Genomic DNA, 24,052 nt, shown 5'->3' with positions numbered 1-24,052 from the left:
CTCTTTGAGAAAAAAAAAAAAGGAATAGAAAACCTGTTGATAAATTATTGTGAAGGAGACAGATCTTTTAAGGCTCCTTTTAAAGGTTTCAAATGTGGACAGAAACATGTCAAATGGAGCCTTTATTTTTCAGATTTCACTGACCAGTCTTTTTTCTAAATTATGTTAATTATTAGGAAACCAGTGATTATTCAGTACTACAATTCAAATATAAAGTAAATATTTTAAAAGCAAAAATTATGAGGGATTTTTTTTTAATCAGTAGGCTAAATAAAATACATTACGTATACATGTGGAAAAATAAGTGAAAATATTTTCTTTGTTCCATTATTCCCTCACAAATAAAATGCATGTATAATGGATAAGGTGTGGGTGACGGCAGCACTCCCTGATCCTGGATCAGTAACAGCATCAGCGGGCGGGCAGTGTCCTATATTCACCCAGCTCTCATGGAACAGCACAGGCCCGCCATTTCACTCAATGCTTTCGCTGCTTCCCAATCCTGCGGGTTTACTGAAATAACACAGACGGCGGTTAAACGGCAGGATTAGTGTCGAGACAGGTATGACAGATGAGTCAGCCAACGAACCTTTAGAACGCGCGTTTAAAAAGTGTAACAATGTAACGATTCCGCGGGAGATATTCAGTCACATCATTTCTGGATTCCTCATCGTCTCGCGCAGTGGATAAGTATTCCAGAAGGCTTCCTCCCATCTTTGTCTCGCCGTGTACTCGTAGCGTACGCTAGGAGGTCGACCTGGAACTGTGAACGAGGGTGGCAATTGAATAGCATCACGATTTTAAATACACATATTTACTATTCCTTACTTGATCGCTGGAAAGCCTTGAAGATGTCTGGGCAGAGCATTACAGACAGGATAACTGCTGCTCAGCACAGCGTTACTGGATCAGCCGTGTCCAAAACAGTGTGCAAGGCAACAACGCACGAAATTATGGGCCCTAAAAAGAAACATTTGGATTGTAAGTATCACACGCGACATGATTTATATTAAGCGTTATGAACGTGCGGTAATTCACGTTTTTACTGCTGCTGATTTGATTGTTTTGTATTTTTAGGCTATTGCTCAAGGGACAGGCCCTGGTTGTGCTAAGCTAACGTGCTCAGACAGACTATTGGAAATACCGGCCTTTTATTAGAAAACATGTTTAACATAATTTTTTTTTGAAGCAGAACAGTGCGTGTGCAATGAATTTTATTTAAGAAAAAATATCATATGTTTGTAGTCAAGTTTGATCCCATGAATCTGATGATTTTACAATTGTATTTCTTTTGTAGTACTAAACAAAGTGTATTATACGTTCACACAGACCTCCACAGCATTGTCATACTATGTTGTTTGTTTGTACATTAGGTCAGTTCTTTTCCAATATTGCTGATTGGGTTGTTATACATTAGTAGTAATAGCCATTATGTCCAGGTTAATGTTAGGGAGATGTTTCATATGTTTGTGATTTGTTACAAGTCTTGGCTGCATTGCACAATGCCCATTTGGCTACATCACAGAACAAGGTTGTAGGTGATGTCAGTGAATTTTTTGCACCTTCTTAATGCATGCTTGAGCAGCGCTGGTAGAGTGCCAGTCTAGTAAGTCTGGGGTGCTCTCTAATTGAGAATAGATCTCTAATTACTTCTGTCTCAGTCATGGGTGTCAATTATTGCTTTGTGTTCTTTCGGCCTTATAAGACAATATATCTATTTGTTTTTGTTGGATTTACTTAAAATATTTATGTTGCATTTTTGCATCACACTTTATAAGTTTATTCGACATATTATAATTTTATGTCAGCACAATTAGAAAACCTTTGTTAGATATACACAAATGTTTCAGTTCATTCAACTTTATTTACTTAAAAACTGCCATTGCATGAATATGCGCTCTACCCAGGTGGACTGACATTTCCGTGAGGGAGCCAACGCAAGTATTATTGTTATGTGCGTGGAGTAAACTGCTGTGCTTAAATAGCCTCTTCAGGGTCCTTTAATTTGTTAAATGGTTTAAAATCAAATGGAAGTAAAGTTGTCTAACTATCGTTCGTAAATACTGTATGCATTAGAGCAAAAGGGGAAAAAAGGCTCGTACAAAAATGCTGCGACTTCCATCGACAAAACGACAGGATCCCATTAATTTTCAATGAGAGCTGGCGACTGCCAGAGATACGAGCGACTGCGACCTCTGGTGACTAGATGTGGGTGTGGAGAGTGTCCCATCAAATTTGAGAAAATAAAACTTTATGTAAATGAGGAGCGACTTTTGGGAGCGACAACCAATAAGAGTGAAGTCTGTTCACTGGAGCTTACGTCATCCGTCTTCTTTGTGGTAATGGAGTAGAGTGCAAGCAAGACAGAGGAGAAATGAAAGTTTCTGGGAGCGATATCACTGTACTATAGGATTTGTTTGTAACCAATACATGGATATAATAAAACATGATGCATGAAAAGAAAAATGTCCTCAGTCTGAGGGAGTTTGATTTGTACACTGAAAGTTCGTTCATCTTGTAAATGATCTTATGCGTTGAGCACTGCTTCAGTTTATATTACAATACTCTCCCCTGCAGAATGTAAATTTTTAGGGACAAGACAACTGATTATTTGTCAAATTAGAATGACATTTTAGAAATTGTTGGCAGTCTGAGTGGGTTTGAGTCATAGTTCCCCATCTGTCACTCACTTCGACATTGTGTTGAAGAAGCGACACTAGGAGTCTCTCTTGAGCGCCGAATATACCTCTGATCTATGAAAAAAGGCCAATGAGAAATTGGCAAACAGAATTGGCATGTCCCGCCCCCGGACATACGGGTATAAAGACGGGGAAAGACGTCTGTTTCATTCAGAAAGTTTCTTCGGAGCCGATGGTCGTGTATGCAGCGAGCTGCGAGTCACACACCTGTTCTTCTTACCACTGAGCGATCTGCTGTTGGATCTGCGGCGCACTTCAGCGGCTTTCTTCTTCTCTGCACGGCAGTGCAGTTTGCCCCTGGGCGCTTCGACAGCGCAAATTAAGAGAGTGATTTTCTCTAAAAGAGTATTTTCCTCTAAAAGAGCAATACACAGCGGCGTTGAATGTCCTTTTCAGGAAGCGTCTTTATAAAGATGCCTTTCCGCCCCTGTGTAGTTCCTGGATGCGGTAGAGTGCTCTCCGCTTCAGACAGCCACAGGCGCTGTCTTGTGTGTCTGGGCTGCGATCACACCGAGGCAGCGTTTGTGGATGGTTCATGTTCTCACTGCGAGAACATGACCATGGTCGCGGCTTTCTTTCAACCGAAGGAACGCCACTCCTGCCGCCCCCCTGTGTCGCTCCTTCTTCCCACGGGATTGAGGATGACGTGGCTGGTGATGGAGGCGATCTGGGGATGGCAGCGGGCTCGGTTTCGCCGGGTACACCCCTCGAACCACCCGCCACCCCAGCACGCTCGTTGACTTCCGTCCGGGCTCGAGGCAACAGCGGCTTGCCTCACAGCCAGCCTGCCTATCCTCTGTAGCCCCCCCGAGCTGGATGAGCTCGCCGCTGCATCGGAGAGCAGTCCGGCATCTGACGCGGATGACTCGTCTGGGCTGCCGCCTTCGGGCCAGCACGCCCAGGCTGAGGCTGACGCCCAGATGTCCGACATGCTTGCCCGGGCCGCTGCCTTCAGCCCCAAGACTGTTCCCTGGCCGGCCGGTTCTGACGAGTCTAGAGGACGTCTCCACCGGACCTCCTCCTCAGTCACTAACACGCCCCCTGCCTATGTAAAAAATAATCGTCCTGTTAGTGCCCCTAGCACGGAGCTTGGATGCGTGGCTTTCACTTCCCAACCCGATACGCTGACTGGCCAGGACCATCCGACTTGGTTACACAATTCAATTTGCCAGGCCCCCCCCCCCCCGCTTTACCACAGTACACAGTGAAAATGCCAATTCCCTGCGTGCCGAAATCGCGACCCTCTTACTCAAAGACGAGATAGAGCCTGTCCCTCCAACCGATATGAAGAAGGGTTTCTACAGCCCTTACTTCATCATACCAAAGAAAGGCGGCTTACGACCGATCTTGGACTTGCAAGTTTTCAACCAGGCTTTGCACAAACTCCCTTTCAAAAACACATCTTATCTTGCGTCCGGCATCTAGATTGGTTTGCAGCGGTAGACCTGAAGGACGCGTACTTCCACGTCTCAATATTGCCTCGACATCGACCCTTTTCTCAGCATGGAGTTAGACTCAGTCTCAATGTCAGCGCGCCTCACCAACGAGCATGCGCAGTCAGTGCTGGAATGCCTCGCCGCCTTCAGGCACAACTTTTCCAGAGGCTCCTTGGGCATATGGCATCCTCCGTGGCGGTTGCGCCGCTGGGGTTGGTGCATAAGAGACCGCTTCAGCACTGGCTCCAGTCTCGAGTCCCGAGACGAGCATGGTGCCGCGGCACGCACCATGTGATGGTCACCCCCGCCTGCCGCTAAACATTCAAACCCTGGACAGACCTCTGCTTTCTGGGTAAGCATGACTTGATTATCAGGTTCCTACCCAGGCAAGAAACTGGGTAAGACCTCCTTCCCCGATGCGTGTAAGGGCCCCAGCCGTTGACTCTATGCGAGCAACATAGAGAGAAAAGAGGCCAGGCTAGGCTCAGCCCGTTCCCAAACTTGGCAGCATCGCCTTGTTCCCCTGTCAAGGGTAGAGAACCAGAAGGCTTTCGACGACTTTATGGGGCATTGGGGAAGAGTACGTGCAGCCTGATACAGCTGGTCGCTTTGGCACGTTAAATACCTGCCCGCTTCTGTGTCAGCAGTACACGGCTCAGCGCATGCCGTGATTTAAATTGGACCCCTAATGTCGCTTCTTCAACACAACGTCAAAGTGAGCGACAGATGGGGAACGTCTAGGTTACGGATGTAACCTCCATTCCCTGATGGAGGGAACGAGACGTGTCCTCCCGGCCACGTCGCTGAGCCGAGCCACTGTTGCGGCCGGACCATTGTCGGCTCCTCAGAAAAATCCTGAATGAAACAGACGTATTCCGTCTTTCCTGCACTCGTCTCCGTTATCTCACAGGAGACAGATGGTGTGAGTGTCAATGTCTTGTCTACCTGGAATCATGTTTAAAGATGTAACAGTTACATGAAGTCCTTTTCATTGCAAACTGAACATCTTCAGAAAGCAGCACAGTGCAACGAATGAATCAAAGCAGGTTTTTTGTAATATGTTTATATAATGTAAAGTTATTTTTAACTTTACTTGGTGTCTAAAAATGTGGCGATCTTGATGATGAAAGAAAAAACAGTGAGATTCAGTGCAACAGTCAAAGACGTCCGTCTAGCGTGTGTTAACAGAAAAACATAGCAGACGCACAAAAAAGCATGTTGGAACCACCCCTAACTCACCCTAAACTTGAAAAATGGACCCAAACCTGAAGGTTTTTCAGGACGTCTAGATCGCATCAGGTTGAAGACCTCTATTGCACATGTAGAATAACCGAATAGTGATATACTGAATGTCGACTATCCTTGCACATCCCTATCACATGTGCAAGGATAAATTACAAAGATTGAACAGGATCCAAGTTGACTACTAGTGGAACACTAATCACCCTAATTGTGACTTGGCATAAAACAGCTATTTAAAGTAAAACATAAATTCTAAAAGAAGCTAAAATCTCTATGAATTCTTAATAACAACTAATTAAATTCCTACATAAGTTCCTTTTGAGCAAACAAACGTGCTTAAATTATTCATGTGCAAGAGCTTATGGGTATTCCCCACAACATTAGTTATGCACTTGATTGTTTAAGTTCAAGGAACTCAAGATTATTTATTTACTTTGTCACTTAAAGTTCACCTTAAAATTGATATTTTGTGTTGTACACATTAATTAAAATTAAGTAAAGTTAAACATTTTATGAATATGTACATTAATGAGTAAAAACTGTTTAATTATATGGTATGCAATTGACACCCCTTTCCCTCCCCTTCCCTGGTCCAATGAAGATACAACCACTTGCCCATCCTAAAGCTGAAAATGAGTTTGAGAATGTTAAGTAGGTAACGGCCCTGCCAATTAGTCAGACTATATTTGGGCCAATGGACCATGTGAAATTAACAGAAGTATTTAGCCTAGGGATGTCTCGATACTGATATTGGAATCGGGTCTGATACTGCGCTCATGTATTTGTACTCTTACTTGTAAAAAAGCTCTGATACCAAAAAAAAAACTATACCAGCTGACATATGAATGCCATTACATAAACATTCAGTGCAAAAATTAAAAACACATTATGTCCTAGTCAGATTATAAAACTGCAAGTGCTGCAATTTAATGACATAAATATATACATTTACATTTATTCATTTGGCAGACGCTTTCATCCAAAGCGACTTACAAAAGAGGAAAACAAGCGAATCATCTTAAGGAGACAGTGGTACGAAAAGTGCCATACTTCAAAGATTCACTAGCATCAGAATAGTTTTCAAAACAGATTTAAGTGCAACAAGAATTATTAATATATATATATATATATAATATATATATATATATATATATATATATATATATATATATATATATAATATATATATATAAATACATTTTTTTTAGTGACTGGTTAAGTACTTTTGGAAAAGATGTGTTTTTAGACGTTTTTTTTTTAAGAGAGTGAGTCAGCTTCACGGATGGAGTTGGGAAGGTCATTTCACCAACGTGGTATGATGAAACTGAGAGTCCGGGAAAGTGTTTTGGTGCCTCTTTGTTTTGGTACAACAAGGCGATGTTCTTTAGCCGACCGCAGGCTTCTGGCGGGAGTGTAGTTCACCCAGTGACTGTATGCCAGCATTAAAGCCTTGAATTTAATATGTGCATCAACCAGCAGCCAGTGGAGAGAGACAAAGAGTGGTGTAACATGCGCTCTCTTTGGTTCATTAAAGACCAGACGTGCTGCTGCATTCTGGATCATTTCAGAGGTCTAATTGCACATGCAGGAAGGCCTGCAATGAGAGAGTTACAGTAGTCCAGTCTAGTTATGACAAGTGACTGAACAAGCAGTAGTGTGGCATGTTCAGAGAGGAAAGGTCTTATTTTCCTGATATTGTAGAGTGTAACTCTACATGATCTTGCAGTCTTGCAATATGTGATATATAGTTTGCATGTGGTGCACAAATAAAATGTTAATGCTTGTAAATGTAGGCTAATGTTGTGCAGACATAAAGACACAAAGTGCAAATACATTTCAAAGTTACTTGACTCATACGTGGAAAAAAAACACCAGTCACATAGTGACCAGTTTTTCCAGATTGAGAAACTACTGTCATAAAAACACAGAAACACTTCAAAATAAAAGCTCAGCCAAAATAAAAGCTCAATGTAAAGGAAAAAAAATTATTCACTGCAATACTAATAGTACTAAGAATAATAATAAACCAATAGTATTTGAATTATATATCTGTGATGCTCTGTTATGCAGCACTTTATTTGACAAAAATCTTGTTAAAATTTGATTGTGCTGTGAGGTTCTGTTTAAAATCTCTTCCTTTGATAAAACTGATACAATATTATGTTGTAAATAATTTTTATATATTAATTTGATTACATTATTTATTTATTTAAATACCAATTTGATGATACAATTGAAATAAACTGTTGATATGGTATTCAAAATAAATCTAACATAAAATCAGATATCGGACACGGTATCGGCAAGTACCAAAAAGAAAGTATCATATTCGTACTCATTCTAAAAAAAAAATGGTATTGTGACATCCTTAGTTTATCCCTCCCTTATGTCACTTCCAAAATCAAATTAAAACACTGTCAATGGATATAAAATGTTTTCTGTTTTGATATTATCTGTTTTATTAATATTATTAATAATAGTGAATTTGAGTAAATATTGTGTCAGAATTGTCGTTTAATTTCCGAGAGTATGTGCACATGTCTGTTGATATTATAACAGTGTATTAGCCTATGTGACATATATGCCAACATTGATTACGTTTACATGCACACCAGAAAGCAGCTAATTGTGAAAAAGTGGCATTCCTGTTTACATGCACTGTACAAGTCACATACCTGTATACCTGCAGCTCAGTCCATAAGCAGCTTTCTCCACAGCAACATCATTTCCCTGCAACGCTTATGTAATTAACAAACATTGCATCCAAGGAAGACTTTGCTGTCTTATTCTGCGTTGCTTAGCTTTATTTCTAAATATTCCAGAGTTGTTGTTGTGTCTGTTTCCTTAACTTTCCATTGCGACCTGCAGCAGAATTGAGCTGCGATTGTGGATAGGGATTCTGCGATTATATGGTCTCACTATTAACCGTGATTAAAAATGTCATGGTTACTTTAACTACAAGAATTTAGAATCCACTGTTAAGAAACATGAAATGCTTTATTTAGATGTGGCAAAAATAATATATATAATGTATAACTATATAATATAAAAGAGTTATTCATAAGATTTTGTTAGCCTAAATGTGAAAACTCTTGTGCCTGTGTGGGTACTGGAGCTGTTGCTATGGTTACAGATGGTGGCCGTGTGGTGCTTAGCCAGGTGTCGCGGACTGAACGTGAAACTGGAGCTTAAGCACACGAACGCCAAAATATAACAGGGGAATTCGAACTACCAGACTCATATCCACCAAAAAAGTGACTGTTTGGCCTCATTTAAATGACTGACTGAAGACGAAAGATGTAAATTATGCAGAAGACATAGAAAGATACACATCCTACAAATGAGACAGGATGCTCCACTAGTCGCCCAACAACAAACTAGTACGTTTATTATTTTTAGCTGTGGTGATTTTAAAGTGATGAATTAAAAGATGCAACTTTTGTAATGTTTGAGCGTGCTGACAGCGTGTGTAGTTACTATCATCGAGTAAACTTTGAAAAGTTGCGGTTTCATCCTCAATATTTAAAGCAATGCTTCTGTAGAAATTCATCACGTTCAGCAATAAATGTAAATTTTTGTCAGGCTGCAACTAACGATTATTTTGCAATATTATTGTATTTACTGCATTTGATTAAAATATGACTTAAAAAAATGAAATGATAAAGGGCGTAAGGGTTTGGTTTGATTTACATTACTTAATTCAAGATTCTATACTCTCACAAAACATTGAACAAAGCCTGAATCATCAAAGATTAAGTTTGAATGTATTATTATTATTATTATTTTCAGGACATATTTGAAAAGGTTCCTTTACTTGTAAAACTTGTTCAAAAATGTTCATCGTTAAAGAGTAAAATGATCCATAGGGCTTGGAGTGGGACAAAAAAATAATTCTGCCCAGCTGAAAAATACATAATTATGTTGATTTCATGATTACAAGAAAACATGCTTTTAAAGAATTCTTTTCAACAACAAATTTTTTTTTTTTTTTGCCATTAGTATAAATTTACTAGTGAAATCAGACGTTACATTTGGCATTATCAGGAGGACTTTCAAATATCAGGACCCTTACATTATTATAGTATACATTATATTCAGCATTACATACAGTTTAATATAGTACAATCATCTGTAAACCATGTGCAAATTCACTCTCGCGCTGATAATAAATCCTATATTACATGCACTTACATGAGCAGGAGAAAAACATCACTATAAAAACAGGCACACCTTGACTGCTGAGACTTCAGTCTGAAATCGTGGTATGATGATTGACAGTTTAATCAAAATGATTACACTCCCTTTCTCCATTTTAATTGGAAATAGAAAATAGAAGTAACATGTAATGATGTGCTGGAGAGAAACAACTTTTGCGCATCAAACAGCACAAGTAGCCTACGCTGTTAACGCACCTGATGCACCAACCACTCCACATTAAACTCTTTGCTTATTATGATCTTCTTTAAGGTGTTTATAAAGTGCTCTCGTGCGCTGGACAACTTTTCTTGAGTTTTTCGAATGAGTTTCATCATGCAACACATTTTTCACTTGGCTGTGAAGTGACGTCACTGACAGGGCTTCTACGTGCTTACCACAAATTTCCAACTAATTGATAATTAAATTTGTTGTAGATTTCCATTATTGATAATTATCGATTAGTTGTTGCTGCCCTACATTTTAGTCATTATCAGACTTTAAATTGCCTGCTGTGAGCAATCTTCCCATTATTATGCATAGGCCACAGGTTTATTTGTAAGGTGTTCTGGACAGTATTTTTATAGACTCTATTTTATAGAGTCTGTTGCCGATACTTTATGTTGGGGTGTCTGACAGAGTCAGACAACAAATTGCTTTAATTAACTGTTGCAGAAGAAAAACTGTTGGATGCCTTGAACTAGGCTACATGTTGCACACCCACAGTAATCTTGCATTTACACTCTTTTGAAGCACTCTGGTTACATTGAAACACATCACTTAGCTCGGGATGCACATAAGCGGTGTCATGCCCTAGATTGGAGCGTCTGTTAGTATTAGGGATGCACCAATAACCGATGTATTTGCCAAAACATCTACAGTTGAAGTCAGAAGTTTACATATACTTAGGTTGAAGTCATTAAAACAGATTTCATATTAGCAAACTACAGTTTTGGCAAGTCTACTTTGTGCATGACACAGGTAATGTTTCCAACAATTGTTTACAAACAGATTCTTGCACTTTTAATTGACTATATCACAGTTCCAGTGGGTCATAAGTTTACACTAATGGGGCTTTTCCACTGCAGGGTACAACTCAACTCGACTCTGCTCGCTTTTTTGGGGTTTTCTACTGTGGATAGTACCTGGTACCTGATACTTTTTTAGTACCACCTCGGTCGAGGTTCCAAGCGAGCCGAGCCGATACTAAATGTGACGTCAAAATCCTGCAGATCACTGATTGGTCAGGGAGAATCGTCACTACCAGCGTCACTGGATTTCCGACACGGGACATCAACCCCCTAGTTTTAAAGTTAGCAACACCGATAATAGTATAATTTGTTCACACGCCTTTCAAATTGTGAAAAACGAAATGGCTGTGCGCAAAACCACGGCGTGGTCAATAAAGGAGGTGCAGACTGTCCTCTTGTTAGTGAAGAAAGAAACGATGCAAAACTCTTTCAGGAAGTGTCTCAGCTGTTGGCCACACACTGCTACCACCGGATCTACAAACAGTGTAGGTAAAAGTAAAAAAAAATCTTAAAATTCACTACAGAACCATCAAGGAAAAGTGGAAGTGGTTCGACCAAATGGACGTTATCTAAACCGGCGAGCAATGGGAGGGAGAGTGCCGTGTTTAAGATGATGTCACGGCAGTAGAGGCAGCGCAACTATGACGATCAGCCTATAATCCCACCCACGTTGAGGTGGCACTAAACTGCAATGGAAATGCAAGCTCAGAAAAGTAAAGTGAGTAGAGTTGAAGCGAGTCGAACCGTAACATGCAGTGGAAAAGTGCCATAAGTTAACTGTGACTTTAAGCAGCTTCAGAGAAAACGATGTGAAGCCATTAGGCAATTAGAGAATTAGTTCTTTAGAACATCTAAAGACATCAGCCATGAAGTTAAAGCTTGGTTGCAAATGGGTCTTACAAATGGAGAATGACCAAAAGCATACCTCCATATTTGTGGCAAAATGGCTTAATGACAACAAAGTCAAGGTATTGGAGTGGCCATCACAAAGCAAATAAAAATTTGTGGGCAGAACTGAAAAAGCACGTGGGAGCAAAGAGGCTTACAAACCTGACACCAGATCTGTCTAGAGGAATGAGCTAAAATTCCAGCAACTTATTGTGAGAAGCTTGTGGAAGGCTACCCAAAACATTTGACCCAAGTTAAACAATTTAAAGGCAAAGCTACCAAATACTAACAAAGTGTGGCTTATGGCTGCCGATATATTTTGCATCCCTAGTTATTATTCACCTCCTATTTACTTATTGTAGGGCTGCCATTAGTGTCCACATTTCCTCTAGAAATAAATCCACTAAGATGCTCAGTTGTAATATGATATGCATGTTTTTGCATTAGTGCTGTTGTATCATAAGAAAAATTGCAAATAATCATAAAACAGGTTAACTGTAATTTTTTTCTCAGACGGTAATCTCAACGTCAAAAACTCCCACTGCGGTATCCCTACTCTTGGATTCCCCAATGAATGTGCACATATACGTGAATGTGAGGGACAGTCAAAATTGTATATTGGTGTATATAAACAGGTATAGTTTATACTGTTTGCGCTTTTCCCCCTGTAATCCCAGAAATTAATAATCCTTTCTGTTTGTGGACTTTTTGTTGGGCTCCATCCTATGACGTTTGTTCACGCACATGCTCACTCCTCAAAACCTGTAAGAATGTCGCATATTTGTTTACATGACCACATAAACTGCATTCACTGGGAGAAATCCAGGTGTGTTAAACCACTTTCTCTTAATAGCAAAAGCGGCATAAGGAAATCTTGTTTACATAACGTTCAAGAATGCCGTTTTCAGATAAAACCCTGGAATAAACCACTTTCTTAAGTGCATGTAAACGTGGTCATTGTATCAGCCATCAGCCACGCTGTTTTCTAGTTATTGGTACTGGCATTGACCATAAAAAAAAAAAAGTTTGTAATGTTTTTTAGTCGGCCATAAGCATGTAAACGTGTGCCTTTATATGTTTCTTTTATTTAATTACTTAATTTAAATTTATTTTTATTACTATTTAGATTTTTATCGATTTTAGGAAGCTAATTAAATCTCAGTAGCTTGTTTATTTTGTGTTATTTGAGGATTAGGACTTCTATAAATCTACATGTCTCAAAAAAAAAGAAGATATTTGCAATAGTGCATTTTAGATTGCGTTTTCAAGAATGAAGTTAGTAATGGGCTATGCAATTCCTGTGCTCTGTTACATAAAGCACACTTTATATCTACACAGTAGAGCTCCATGATTAATTGTTAAAAGATTGCGATCTCGATACAGACACCCACACGATTTCATTTCTAAATGAAAATGATTCTACAATGGATATTAATGTTCTCGTCATGTGGCATGTAAGCCGGTCAAATTTCAATTAGAAGTTTTCAAATGTTGATAAACTTTATATGACATCTACAAAATACAGCACTCATTCACGAGATATAATCAAAATATCCCTCTGTAGGCGATATTATTGTAATCAGCTCTTAATGCTCTTAACAATGCTCTTAACTCTTAACAAGAGTGTAAACAGATGGGATTAATGTCTTGACGATATATTAAAGCAAACACAGCCATTAATGTATAAGCAGGTGGGACAAATTCTTCAGTGTTAGATCTGTGCAATGTCTAAATGTATATAAGCTGCATGCTGTCTGTTATAGTCGTTTAGACATTCTTACTGCATCAAATCAGTATTAATGTATATCTAATAATCACAGAGTAAAGAGTGTCAAATATTTAAGTAGTTTAATTTGGAATTAAATTACTTTTTAAAATGTTTTAAAGGTTGAATTGCTACTGTTGCTAAAAAAGTTAAAGCACTGTTTACTCTGTTCTATATTTAATTATCCTTCACAAGCTTGAAGCAATTTTTATAAGAGAAACACTGAAGGCCTCATTGTTTTAATTTAAATTGTTAATATTTATTTTAAAACAACTTGTAAAATAACAGTGTTTTATTGCATATTTGCTTACAAGTGCAATACCAAGTTAGAACTGTTAATGAAGCTTTTTTCTGCTTGTTTTGCTTTTTATTTAGAATGTGAAAACCAGGCTAAAATAATTTTTTGGACTTAAAATGTTTTTTTTTGTAATACCACAAGGTACTGTTTGGTTTATAATGTATTTGTTGCGACCTATTGTGGACTTAGAACATTTTAAATGTACATATTTGATTTACAACTTTATTGCATTTTTGCATAGATTGAAGCAGAGAACATTTTGTCAGAACCTCTAGTACATGTTACTTTGTTTAGTACCCTTATGTCCAGGTTCCCTTTACAAAAAGCTTCACTATGATGCTGCGCTTTGCTAAACACTTTTGGGAACAATCCTGCATTGTGACCAGCTGTGAATATGTGTGTAACGCCTCCCTGACGGGCTGGGTAGCGTTCTTAAGTGGTCGTCCAGCTCAAGGGTATGGGAGGGTCGTCAGCTCGGTTGTTACAGTAACTGTCTCGAGTTGATGGCGGTATTTCTGGCCCTGAAATACTTCCTCCAGAGGCTACCATGTCTTGGTGTAGGAGGGCAATACAGCGGTAGTCTCTTACATAAACCATCAAGGAGGTCCACGTTCACGTCAGCTAAATTTCTGGCACGCGGATTCTCCTTGGGGCCCAGGGCAAGCCCCTGTCACTCAGGGCAGTTTATATCCCTGGATGCCCATATGTGGGAGCAGATTTACTGTCCAGACAGAAAATACCGACGGGTGAGTGGAAACTCCACCCCTAGGTAGTGGAACAAATCTGGGTGAGATTTTACAGGTAAGAAGAGGACCTCTTCGCCTCTATGAACAGCGCAATGTCTCCCTGAGTCACCCAGCCCCCCCTGGGTCTGGACGTGATGGTGCATACATGGCCCTGAATGCGTCTGTATGCGTTTTTCCCCGGTTTCTCTGCTCCCGGGAGTCTTGGCCAGAGTTCACCAGCAAGGGTCTTGCCTCTTACTGATAGCGCCACGCTGGCCGAACAGGGTATGGTTCTCTGAGCTAATATCTCTCCTCGATATGCTCGCCTTGGGTGATTCCGGACAGGAGGGACCTGGTGCAGGTGCAGTTCACATGGTGCAGATCCAGTTAACTGCCAAATTGTTTCAGTTCTGAACTTTCTGCAGGAAAAACTGTCTGCAGGCATATGCCCCGCTACTCTCAGGGTTTATGTGGCCGCCGTTTCGGCTTGACACGCCTTGATGGACGGGGTGCCTTTGGGGAGGCATCCTCCACTCGCTCGCGTCATTCGTGGAGCCATGCGACTGAGGCCTTCTGTTAGGACCAGAGCTCCTTCATGGGACTTAGCAATAGTTCTGGAGGGTCTGGTTGAGACCCCCTTTGAATCTCTAGAGTCAGCGTCTGACAGACTTCTGACTCTCAAGATGGTCTTTCTTATGGCGATTACCTCTCTTAAGAGGATTGGGGATCTATAGGCTATGTCTGTTTTGCCGTCCAATTTAGAATTTGCCCCAGGTATCGCCAAAGCTATTCTGCATCCTCAGTCTGACTACCTTCCTAAGGTGCCTTTTTCGACACTACGTCCTGTCACTCTGGAAGCCTTCTGCACCCGCCGTTTTTAATGCCGGGGCAGGAGAGACGTCACGGACTCTGCCCAGTCCGTGCCCTTCAGACTCATGTCCACCGCACTAGCCAGTGGCGTAAGTCAGGGCAATTATTTGTCTGCTATGGGGGCCGCAACAGGGGGGCGGCCGCTACCAAGCAGACTGTCACATTGGGTGAGGGATGCTATAAGCTTCGCCAGTAGGTGTCAGGGCTCACTCCACCAGAGGGGTCGCCTCCTCTAAACCTTGGCTAGAGGGGTCGCTCTGCAGCAGGTTTGTGATGCGGTAGGCTGGTCCTCACCGCACACGTTCATCGAACTTTATGGGTTAGATGTTTTTGCTACTCCGGACTCTTACGTCCTTGAGTCAACATCTCAAGCTCACTTCTGAACAAGTTTGTGATGTGGCAGGCTGGTCCTTTCCGCACACATTCGTAAAATTTTATGGTTTAGATGTTTATGCTACGCCGGGCTCTTACATCCTTGAGTCGACATCTCAAGCTCATGTCTGAGACCTCTCGCGTTATTGTGAGCACACTTCACAACCGTAGGGGTCCGGACAGCCCCAGTGCGGCGGCGTGGGTATTGCGTTCCCAAAAGTGCTTAGCAAAGTGCAGCATCATAGTGAAGCTTTTTGTAAAGGGAAGGTTTTGGGTTACATGTGTAACCCTTTTTCCCTGAAAAAAGCGGAACGAGATGCTGCGCTTCTTTGCCGCACTGGGACGTCCCAGGACTGCTCTTCAGAAAAAGATATCTGACGACATGCCGGTGACGCATCCATTTATAGCCTGGCAACAGGTGCATCTAATGGTCTCACCAGCCGAGGTTATAAATTCCTGTCAATGTTCATTGACGTGTTACACACATATTCACAGCTGGTCACAATGCAGGATTGTTCCCAAAAGCGCTTAGCAAAGCGCAGCATCTCGTTCTGCTTTTTTCAGGGAACAAGGGTTACACATGTAACCCGAGACGTTTTGTAAATCACTGAAATAAGCATTTTTCTTCAGAATCACGAGAGAATTGTGATCTTTAGTATATGCAAACAAATCGTGATTCTCAATTTATACAGATTTGTGCAGCTCTCAATCATCTACTACATAGATGATTATTTTTCCCTGTCTTGCTATAAATAAATATGAATCCTTTTATTTATAACATTTTAAGCTTATACTAGTGAAATCTGTTTCATTGATTCTGTTGGTAATGGAAACTTTTGTTTTTATTGTAGATCTAATACACTGTACCAATGAGATGAATGTGAACATTCCTCAGCTGGCAGACTCTTTGTTTGAGAGGACCACCAACACCAGTTGGGTCGTCGTGTTTAAGTCCCTAATCACAACACACCACCTCATGGTATATGGGAATGAGGTGCGTAACTATGGGAGACCCGTCCACTTTATAAACATATTCTTTGCATGCAAAATTAAGCACTTATTACAAAGATCTGGAATATGCACTGAAATATGTTTTTTTTTTGTTGCAGCGCTTTATTCAGTACTTGGCCTCTAGAAACACATTATTCAACCTCAGTAATTTCCTGGACAAAAGTGGTCTACAAGGTAGAGTATTCTGCTGTTCATCTTGATGTTTGGTGATTTGGTACACATCTTTATATTTTTACAGTTTACAGACCTTCACAGAATCTTTTTTTTTAATTGTCTTTTTTGTGTTTATTGTCTACCTAGGTTATGATATGTCAACATTCATTCGGAGGTATAGTCGATATCTGAATGAAAAAGCGGTTTCATATCGACAGGTGGCATTTGACTTTACAAAAGTAAAGCGTGGGTAAGCAATTAACGTAAACCTTGTACATTTAATAGAATGTCATTTTAAACCTATAAATAGGGTGCAGTGAAGGTAGTTTCCTTATGAAAATGTTTTTTTTTTTGGTGTGCTGAATATTGCATTAAGTGCATTATGTAACCCAAATGGTGATTCATTTGACTGTCAAATTCTTCACTCAATACAATGACTTTTTTTAAGTCTGTGCTATAGCTGTAGTTTTTGTCATAGATCATCTAGTGCGGTATTTGTGCAGGCCATGTTATGCTTGAAATCATTGTACTAGATCATGCACTAAACCTCCATGAACTGATCCTCCCTAATGTCATTTGACCTATATTTTAAAATCTTGTCCTTAAGGGTGGATGGAGTGATGAGAACCATGAACACAGAGAAGCTTCTTAAAACCATTCCCATTATACAGAACCAGATGGATGCACTTCTTGACTTTAATGTAAGTTAAAGCTGATGGCTGATCTAGATACTTTACTTGCATGTCTCACAATGCTCATTGTTTGCAAATATGTTAAAATAAATAAGGATTTGTGTCTGTCCAGGTCAATGCCAATGAGCTCACCAATGGGGTTATCAATGCAGCCTTCATGCTTCTCTTCAAAGACTCAATCCGACTTTTTGCAGCTTACAATGAGGGGATAATTAATTTACTGGGTAGGTTTTGCAGGGTACTTTTTTCTCAATTCTGAATTATCTTTATGAACAAACTTTTGTAAGTGATTTTAAACTCTGGAATTATAAATCTGTGAAATCAATTCAGTTGAGTATTCTGTGAAATACTCAACATGCAGAAATCTCCACATTGCTAATTAGTAATGGGTTAGTTTATGCCTACCTTTCACAGAAAAGTATTTTGACATGAAAAAAGTTCAGTGTAAAGAGAGCCTGGATATCTACAAGAAATTTCTTACCCGAATGACCCGGATTTCAGAGTTTCTTAAAGTGGCGGAGGTAAGATTCTCATGTGTTGCTCTGGTTTAGCAAGGGACCCCATTACAGTAAAAGAGTACTGTGTAACATATTTGTTCTTCTCATCTCACAGCAAGTGGGAATAGACCGTGGGGACATACCTGACCTGTCCCAGGTAAGACATTACTTTTGATCCTGTCTTTAATTCCTTCACTCTTTTAGTATTATTAACTTTCCTTAGTATTTTCCAAAACAGTTCTGCTTTCTCTCTTACTTTACCTTGCGCAAATGCATTTCTGATTGCCAGAAGCGTGAAGGTTTTAAGATGCGCATGCCACTGAAAACTTCTCACTTTTTCTTAACTTTTCCCTGTCTACAGCAAATAAAGGTGTTATGGGATCAGTAGAGTTTTGAGAATAGCGATTTAATAATGCAGTAGATTGAATGGCTGCAACGGTACTCAAAATTCACGATTCGGTAAACAAAGAAAGGGAAAACAAAGAATCTTTCTTTAAATATTTTTTTTTGAAAACAGTGGCTGATGGGCAATAGTACTTATTGTGAAGGCTCATTTAAACATGACTGCACTATGCATATTTCTTCAATGAAATTACAATATAAAACTTAAGAGCCTTTTATATGCACATTGTATAAACACTTAATAATAAAAGAAAAAAAGTGCATCTATATTCATTTTAACAAAATTAAGACATTAGCAGCACAGATTTCTGTCTTTTGCCTTTTAGCTCACCACTTGTACTTATCACTAGTGCTGGGCGATTAATAAAATTTTATTTTCAATTACGTTTTTGGCTTCCAGCTATTATGAAAACAAGATAATCAAGATAAAATGATTATTGTGCCACATTCTGTTTTGCAATGAAACACCCCGGCATTATATCTTTAAAGCATCCTTTATTAAAGTTGAAATAATAAGGAAGGGGGTTATGAAAATAAACTCCAAAACTGGCATTTCTCTGTGCAATCAGCACAGAGTCTATGAGTTGTGTGAAGTGTGCTGAGAAGAGATTGAATCTTCTCCCGGCTGATGCACACTCTAGCACAGGGACACTCGTCACTAGCGCTTGTTTGCCGCAGCTAGATTATAATGTGATGGCTCGGAATTTAGTGAATCATAATATATGTCACGTTCACTGTGTGTAACTTGTCATTAATAAAAATGGTAATACACAGCTCTATTAAGAAGAGAATGTTTGTTTTTTGTTAGTTAAAGATGGATCGAAGAACATTTTAAATGTAAGAGAGTTTTGGATTGTTTTCCAAAATAATATCTAAAACTCATTTAAAACAACGCACATATACTTTAAAAAAATTGTTAGTGGAGAATGTTGAATACAATATTTAATCAGGGCTCAACATTAATGCTTGTTTGTAATTTATATTTTTTTTGTTCTATTATTTTTAATAATTCAACAATGCTGTTTTTTATTGTTATTTTATTACTGACTGTTTACAAGTCTTGAATAATTACTTAAGAACTTGAAACCACTAACGACTAGTGAAATGTTGGTATTGTGATAATTTGTAGCCTTTATTTTTCATGGTAGATCTTGCTGCAATAACATGATGAAAAAGTAGATCTCATTCCATTAAACTACAAGCATCCATGCTGTTAATGGTGGCGACGGAGGCTTTTCTTTATTTGATTCATTCAAATGCAATGCAATTCAATGCATTCTTGTAGGAACTTTATAATGGGGCTGAAGCACGTTAAGCGGATGCTTGAATTCGGTTGTGGTGATGTGGCCATTGCCGAGCGACATCTGTGGAAAGCGAGGCCTGGAGAGGAAGAACAGTAAGGATTGACACCTGTGGGAAATTATCTCTAACAGATGTTATGTGTTACATTGAGAGCTGGAGAGGGATAAATAGGGTGTTCAGACTCCCAGAGGAGAGAGATCCACGCAGCAGAGTGTTCATTTTATGTTGTGCTGAAAAGTAACTTTTTGGTTGATGCTGAAAAGTGTAAAAATGCAACTCATGTTGGATTGTTCACCTGCCTCATGCATCCTCTTTCAAAGTAGCAAGAGATCTGTCACACGGTGTTCTCTACGACTGAGTATGGTGGCATATCTGCAGCAATAAATACTCCTGTGGCGTTCGTTATCGCTTTTGCTCTGTCTGAGCTTGCAGCGAGAGGCTGTTTGAATGCTGTGGAGTGACCAACTGCAAAGGCTGTTTATGCTTTGCTCCCAGCGCAAATGAATCATCATGTTAGATGTGCTTCCTGACATACTCGACTTTGGTCAAACAGATCCAACAAACAGCCTTCATCCTGTCACTAATCATTACTGTAGTTTACTGCGATACCATAATGCTCCCAAACAACAGATTTTAGAGACGGCGGTGGTTCTTCAATCTTCTCGCATATTCAAGTCTGAAATATTATATTTTGTTAAGTTCCATCACAGTTGTGAAAAATAGCAAGCTAGCTATATAAACTTCACATGCATTTCTCTACCATACTGAAAGCCCTGTATCCGTTCAGTTCGGCGGAGATACATGTACCGTTGCAGCCCTAGTAGATTGTGGCTCCCGTTGCATTATAACACATATAGAACCGAGTCATAAGGACCGATGTTAAAGGCATAGTTCACCTAGTTAAAAATTCTGTTATCATTTAATCACCTTCATGTTGTTCCAAACACATGTGAGTTTTATTTTTCAAAAGAATGTAGACGGTGCTCTTGTTTGCAGTACAACGAAAGTGAGTGGTGACAAATGCTGTTAGCCATTCTGCCTCATATGTGTTTGGAACAACATGAGGGTGAGTAAATGATAATGGAATTTTATTTTTGAGTGAAATATCCCTTAAAATGTAATTTTTTACCAAAATAAATGTTGTTGGTTGGTTACTTTTCATTCTCTTGCCATCTGAACACAATGTGGACTGGATTTGATTAGTTTAGGCCACATGACAACACTTGTTTTACATGGTCAAATTTGACAGATTATAGGAAATGAATGGGCGAGACTATAATACAGAGCAATTTGTTTTTGGAAATTATTTTATTCAGCCACAATGCAAACACACACTGACAGAAATGATGGGGTGAGAGTATAACACATCCACAATGCAGAACACACACACAAAAATTCATCATTACGAGGGATGAATTAGTGGATCTCTGCCATCTACTAGTTATACTTGTCATTTCATGTCATTTTTGACAGCAGTCTGCCCTCAATACATGACACATTCTTGTATTTTCTTCATGTTTCAATGTATAGTTTTTAGTATAGTGGAATTAATTTGAATATGCAAATGCACAACGTTAGTGTTTTTACGTAACTAAAGTTAGTATTATTACATTTATTTTATAAAAAATAAAAGAATTACAAGTTTACAGTTTTCTGTCAAATTTGACCACGAACAATACAAGTGTGAGTCTTAAACAAACAGTGCACAAGGGTTAAACATGGACACATGGAAATGATAGAGTACATAATCAGAATAAATACCATCATAGCCATAATTAAGAGCAGATTGCTGCTTTTAAATACATGCACTGTATGTCTGACCAAGACCACCTTTATGTTCTGTATTTTCACTTTATCTTTCCACCTTCTGTCCTCCTTCAGTTTACAGTATGTGTAAGTACTTATTTCTTTACTCTTTTCTGCACTCCTTTGCACTGTTTATTTCTTATTATCAATATACTGTATGACAAGCTCTTTACTATACTTTCAATGATGTGTTGATTCAAACAGTGCAATATTCCTGAGTAAATGTTTTGCATTCCCTCAGGCCCCCAGCAGTCTTTTGGATGCTCTGGAGCAACACTTGGCTTCATTAGAAGGAAAGAAGGTTAAAGACTCCACTGCCGCCAGCAGGTGGGTTTTTCAAATGTAACGCTCAGTGCTGAATACAAATTAACACGTTTTAAAAGAGGCATTATGTTGAAAGGACTTGATAAACCGTATATACTGCAGAAGCCCAATTTATTTCTCTTCAACTTTTGTAGGGCAAGCACACTCTCCAATGCGGTGTCATCTCTGGCCAACACTGGCATGTCTTTCACCAAAGTGGATGAAAGAGAAAAGCAGGCAGCTCTGGAAGAGGAGCAGGCACGATTGAAAGCTCTAAAGGTACATTACAGCAGCACATGTATTGAATGATTTCCCACTGTTTCTGTTGGCAACTTTTGTTGTGATCTGTTTGTGTTTGTTTAAGCATCACATTCATAAAATTTAAAACTATAGTTGTTTTTTATATGTCAGTTCATGTACATTTCATTCCTTGTTATCTACCAGTGTTTTTGAATTATAACAAAATCTATCTCTAATCTTCTGTTCTACTATTGAATTTTTAGCCCACTTGCACAAGTGCTAACACCTAAACAAGGACGCATACAGCTCTGCCTTGTTAACATGCATTACATGCAATTTCAACAGGACTTTGTGTGCTTTATATAAACAGGAACTAAGGCTGAAAGAGCTCTCCAAGAGGCCTTCATTTGCTACGACTGACACCTCTCCAGTCTCCACCACAGCAGCATGCATCAGCACAGCTCCTGCCATGGACCTGTTCTGCACTCCCAGCTGCTCCAATGGGTTTGTCTAGATATTAATTCACAGAACGTGCTGTAGCCAGTGTTGGGCAAAATTCAGTTGAATTTAATTGAATAGTTCACCCAAAAATGTATGTTCTTTCATAATTTACTCTATACTATCTCAGATGTGTATGACTGCAGAATGCAAATGAAGATTTTTAGAAGACATTCTCAGCTTTGTAGATCCATACAATGCAAGTGAATGGTGACCAAATGTTTGAAGCTCCACAAAGCACAAAAAGGTAGCATAAAAGTAGTCCACAAGACTCTTTACATTAATAAATGTCTTCAAGCAATCCAGTCATTTTTGAGCGATATCAGACCAAAATCAAACTCCTTTTGCACTGTTCATCTTGCCATTGCAGTCTCTAGGCACAATAATGATTTAATGCTCAATTACACTTCCTAGTGCTGAATGCACAGAGCACTAGATGGTGCTAGGAAGTGTAATCAGCTTGAAACTAGAAAGGATACTGCTGATGTCAAGATTTATAATGAAAAGAATTTACATTATGGTTTGTTCTGACCCACCGCTTCTGAAGACATTAATTTAATTACTGGAGATGTATGGATTTATTTATGCTGCATTTATGTGCTTTTTGGAGCTTAAAGGTTTTGGTCATTGTAGGTCCAGACTTACATTGTATGGACCTACAGAGCTGAGAATATTTTTCAAAATTCTTAGTTTTGGTTTTGCAGAAGAAAGTAAGCCATACACATCTGGGATGGCATGAGGGTGAGTAAATGAGTGAACTATTCCTTTAAAATGAATTTAAGAATTGTCTCCCTTTCAGATCATGAGTTGGAATTTAAATTGAATTGGCCACACCCCACTGAATGTTGAATGATTATTTGGTGTGACAGGAAGATGAAATTACATGTAATAAATCAAAATGTATAATGGGGGGAGGATACCTCATATGTTGAGTGTAGGAAAAGCATGTTTATGGGTAATTCAAAATGATAAATGAAAACTTTGTTAAAAGCTGCATTTACTGCCGTTTTTAAGCATTTTAAGTCTACTTCCTTTAATTCAAATTCTGAAAATAATTCTGTTTGCTATTTCAGCTCAAATTCTGAAATTGTTTTAAATCTGAAATAAATGTTTTACTCCACTGACAGTTAGATTTAGATTTGGGTAAGGGAGTAATCCTGTTGGCTGTATTACATCATTTACAACAAAAGATGAATGTGGACATTTCACTCACACATGTCCATACATTCAACAACAATTCCAGCTTCGACAACTTGTGACTTGATTTTCAATAAGCACAGACCGATTACAGCTGGAGAATATTCGACCTACTGTCGGTGAATTCACAGTGCGATCAGTCTGGATATATACCAAACATGTTTTATCGTATGCAGCACTGATATACTGAGACTCAAAATTCTTTTACATTTCTTTGTGATCATGTGATATTTTTGTAAACCTCTTATTTGACCCTCAGTGCCCTGAAGATGGAGAGTGACCTCTTTGACCTGCAGACTAACTTTCAGCCAAGCATGCAGCCGGGACCCTCGGTGGCCACGGCATGGCGAGGTAAGATCTTGCTCATATAAAATACGTCCTTTGCATGTGACGTCTCATAGATTCAGCATGTTGTAGCTTTCTCTGTGTTA

General features: G+C 39.3%; 1 protein-coding gene across 9 annotated transcripts in view; it reads left to right on the top strand.

Moving 5' to 3' along the window:
• Nucleotides 1–380: 380 nt before the first annotated feature.
• The window catches only part of LOC127631570 (phosphatidylinositol-binding clathrin assembly protein-like), a 35,209-nt gene continuing 11,537 nt past the window's right edge, over nt 381–24,052 (top strand). For 2 of the 9 annotated variants that reach the window (XM_052109745.1, XM_052109743.1), the window contains exons 1-12: nt 381–981; nt 16,372–16,514; nt 16,630–16,705; nt 16,832–16,934; nt 17,292–17,385; nt 17,489–17,600; nt 17,791–17,897; nt 17,989–18,030; nt 21,625–21,710; nt 21,842–21,965; nt 22,297–22,430; nt 23,881–23,972. In XM_052109745.1, coding sequence (XP_051965705.1) covers nt 852–981; nt 16,372–16,514; nt 16,630–16,705; nt 16,832–16,934; nt 17,292–17,385; nt 17,489–17,600; nt 17,791–17,897; nt 17,989–18,030; nt 21,625–21,710; nt 21,842–21,965; nt 22,297–22,430; nt 23,881–23,972 — 1,243 coding nt within the window. In that variant the 5' untranslated portion in view covers nt 381–851. The remainder of the gene's footprint in view (nt 982–16,371; nt 16,515–16,629; nt 16,706–16,831; nt 16,935–17,291; nt 17,386–17,488; nt 17,601–17,790; nt 17,898–17,988; nt 18,031–21,624; nt 21,711–21,841; nt 21,966–22,296; nt 22,431–23,880; nt 23,973–24,052) is intronic. The other 7 variants (XM_052109748.1, XM_052109747.1, XM_052109750.1 and 4 more) reach the window with 5 other exon arrangements.

The sequence above is a fragment of the Xyrauchen texanus genome, chromosome 38, assembly GCF_025860055.1.
Source record: "Xyrauchen texanus isolate HMW12.3.18 chromosome 38, RBS_HiC_50CHRs, whole genome shotgun sequence".
NCBI classification, from domain to species: Eukaryota; Metazoa; Chordata; class Actinopteri; order Cypriniformes; family Catostomidae; genus Xyrauchen; species Xyrauchen texanus.
This window is presented reverse-complemented; position numbering and strand designations above follow the sequence as displayed.